At 36.9% G+C, this 2,527-nt stretch overlaps 1 protein-coding gene across 1 annotated transcript in view; it reads right to left on the reverse strand.

Moving 5' to 3' along the window:
- Nucleotides 1-945: 945 nt before the first annotated feature.
- LOC107585320 (prostate stem cell antigen-like) overlaps nt 946-2,527 on the reverse strand; it is a 4,431-nt gene continuing 2,849 nt past the window's right edge. Inside the window, exons 2-3 of the mRNA XM_016272298.1 lie at nt 2,173-2,289; nt 946-1,853 (exon numbers count right to left, since the gene is read on the reverse strand). Of these exons, the coding sequence (XP_016127784.1) occupies nt 1,657-1,853; nt 2,173-2,289 (314 nt within the window). The 3' untranslated portion in view covers nt 946-1,656. The remainder of the gene's footprint in view (nt 1,854-2,172; nt 2,290-2,527) is intronic.

Raw genomic sequence — 2,527 nt, forward strand, 5'->3', positions numbered from 1 at the left:
CCTCATGTCCCACTTTGACTTAATGACCAACAAGACTTAATGAAAAATAAAATCTCCAATAGCCAAAGTGAGTGTACTGACAACAATAAAAAAAAGTACAAAAAATAATAATAAAGTGTTTTCATTGTAATAAAAAATAAATAGTTAAACTATTTACTACTCTGGTAAATAGGCTACTCTGGGATAGACATTGGAGAACCACGGTTTTTTCACTTCATTTTGCTTGCTTGAAATTTTGGGCCACTATTAATTGTCAACAAAAGAAACAAGGATTAACGTTAATCATACATAAACGCCAAAACTCTCAAATTCATCGCACAGTGAGCAATAAATAATCACAACACATGCCATGTGGACTCTTCACGCCGCACCACGTGACGATTAATAGCCTATTATTTGTAAACTTCAACATGTTTGTAGGAGGTTAAGCTCAAAACCTTGCGAAATATAATGCGAGTACAAACAATCCGTCCTCTAGACGTGCCTACCTTGACCAGGTCCGGGGTTCAGGGGGTCAGGGTGGGCTGAAACTTGTCTGGCTCCAACAGCGACCCTGTCGTTTAACAGCTTGATTTCTGCTGATTTGTTAATTTACAGCGGCACCTTGCGTTAGGTAGAGGTAAAGCACTTGAGGACGTCGGGGGAAACACTTCGTCCATCCAGCCATTCTTTAAGGAAAACAAACAATTCATTTTAAATGGGGGGGGGGTCAGAAAATAAAAAACACATTTCACCTTCCTGATAGTAGGCCTATAATGATTAGATAAGATGTTCTCCAAAATAAGATCTGCTGACTGATCTGGAGAAGTTTGATCATTTTTATAATGCTATGTAGCATTATACTTTTCTCAGTAATTATAGAAGTGTATGAATAACAAATACGCTCATTGTTTCCTGACTGAATCCTATTGATATAAATAAATAAACACCCATTGAACCATAACGAAAAAGCAGTGTTTATTTACAATCAAGTACAAAAGCCAAACAAGCCAGAGAGTGTTATCTTCATGTTCATTTCCATGTAAAGACATGAAAATTAAACTACACATTCATTTACAACACATTTGAGGCTTATCTTAAAACATCTCTTTCTTCATTATACCAAACTCTTTGTTCATTACAACAAATTGGCTTTTAAATAGATATTTCACCAAAAAATATGCTTACATTACAATGAAAATAGATCTTTACCAAGGATAGCTATTGACAAAAAAAGCAGCTAACTTTGTGCTAGATAACGTCTTTTGTGCTTTAAGAATGACATGAGGGTGAGTAAATGATGGCAATGGGAGTTTCCTTTTTGTGTGAACTATCACATTAATAGAGTTCATTTAGGTTCATTTGACCTACAGAATAGAAAGGCTTTTGGTTTTTTGAATTCCTAGAAAGTCTGAAACGATAATAAATACATTTGCTTTATGCAGAGTAGAAATGAGACAAAATCTGTGTATGAGAGGTTCTGTATGTGTGTGTGTGTGTGCTTTATTAACCTAATATGCATTGCATGCACAATCCCATGGCAGTACACTTGCTGACATTTGCAGTGTTGTATTTTATCGGTATGTATGTGAACAATCACAGAGTATACAGAGTTCCGCCGAGTTCCACAATGGTAATGGTCTTTAATAGCCAGGTCAGTTTGTCTAGGGTATAGCATTAGTTTGACAGCAGATGCCAGATGAATAGCAGAAGGCCCAGGAGGAAGCTGAAGCCTGGGCTTATTCTGGTGGCGTGTCCTGTCACATTGCAGTCATCAGAGTAGCAGCAGTGAACTTTGACCCCTGGAGCTCTGTAGCCCTGGCTGTTAGCCTGGCTGCAGAAGGATTTGTATGAGCACGACTTCATTACGCCACCTAAAAAGACAAGAACGGCATGAGAGCGTAATAACATATTAATGTGCCTTGATCCTCATAAGGAAGCTGTAGACCTCCTGCTATTTCTAAGCTGGAGCCAGACAGAGCAGTCTGTCTTCCTTAAACACCAACTTGACCCAGTGCCTCCCCTTAAAACACACACACACATATACAGTCATTAATGATTTTTCTAAAGATTTATCCCTCTGTGATTTATCACCCACATCCAAGGAAATAAAAAAAAAAAGTTCTTGCCCAGTTTCCTCTCATCCATCCATGCAGGAAGATTAACTATTAACTATGTACCCATTAAACTTACTGCCATGTCCACGGACAACAGCACATGCATCTGAGTAGCTTGGACATGTTTTGGAGCCCTGGCGATTACAGTCTTCATCTGTAGAGCCCATGCAGGTGTAACACTTCAGCGCCTCACCTAAATAGAGACAAAGAAGGGGCAAAAGTAATTCAACATTAAAATCCCCAACAAAAAATGCCTAAAGTGTAAGTACTGACCCATCAATTTTTATAAATGTTCTTTTTCTTTGTCTTGATTTCCAGTAAAAATGAAACATAATAATGAAGTTACTTGAGAATAAAATATATTTATTATTATTAGTAGTAGTATTATCAATAATAATAATAATAATAAATTATTTTGTTTATTATTTTAC

This window comes from Sinocyclocheilus grahami, unplaced genomic scaffold, assembly GCF_001515645.1.
Source record: "Sinocyclocheilus grahami isolate Dianchi unplaced genomic scaffold, SAMN03320097.WGS_v1.1 scaffold69.1, whole genome shotgun sequence".
NCBI classification, from domain to species: domain Eukaryota; kingdom Metazoa; phylum Chordata; class Actinopteri; order Cypriniformes; family Cyprinidae; genus Sinocyclocheilus; species Sinocyclocheilus grahami.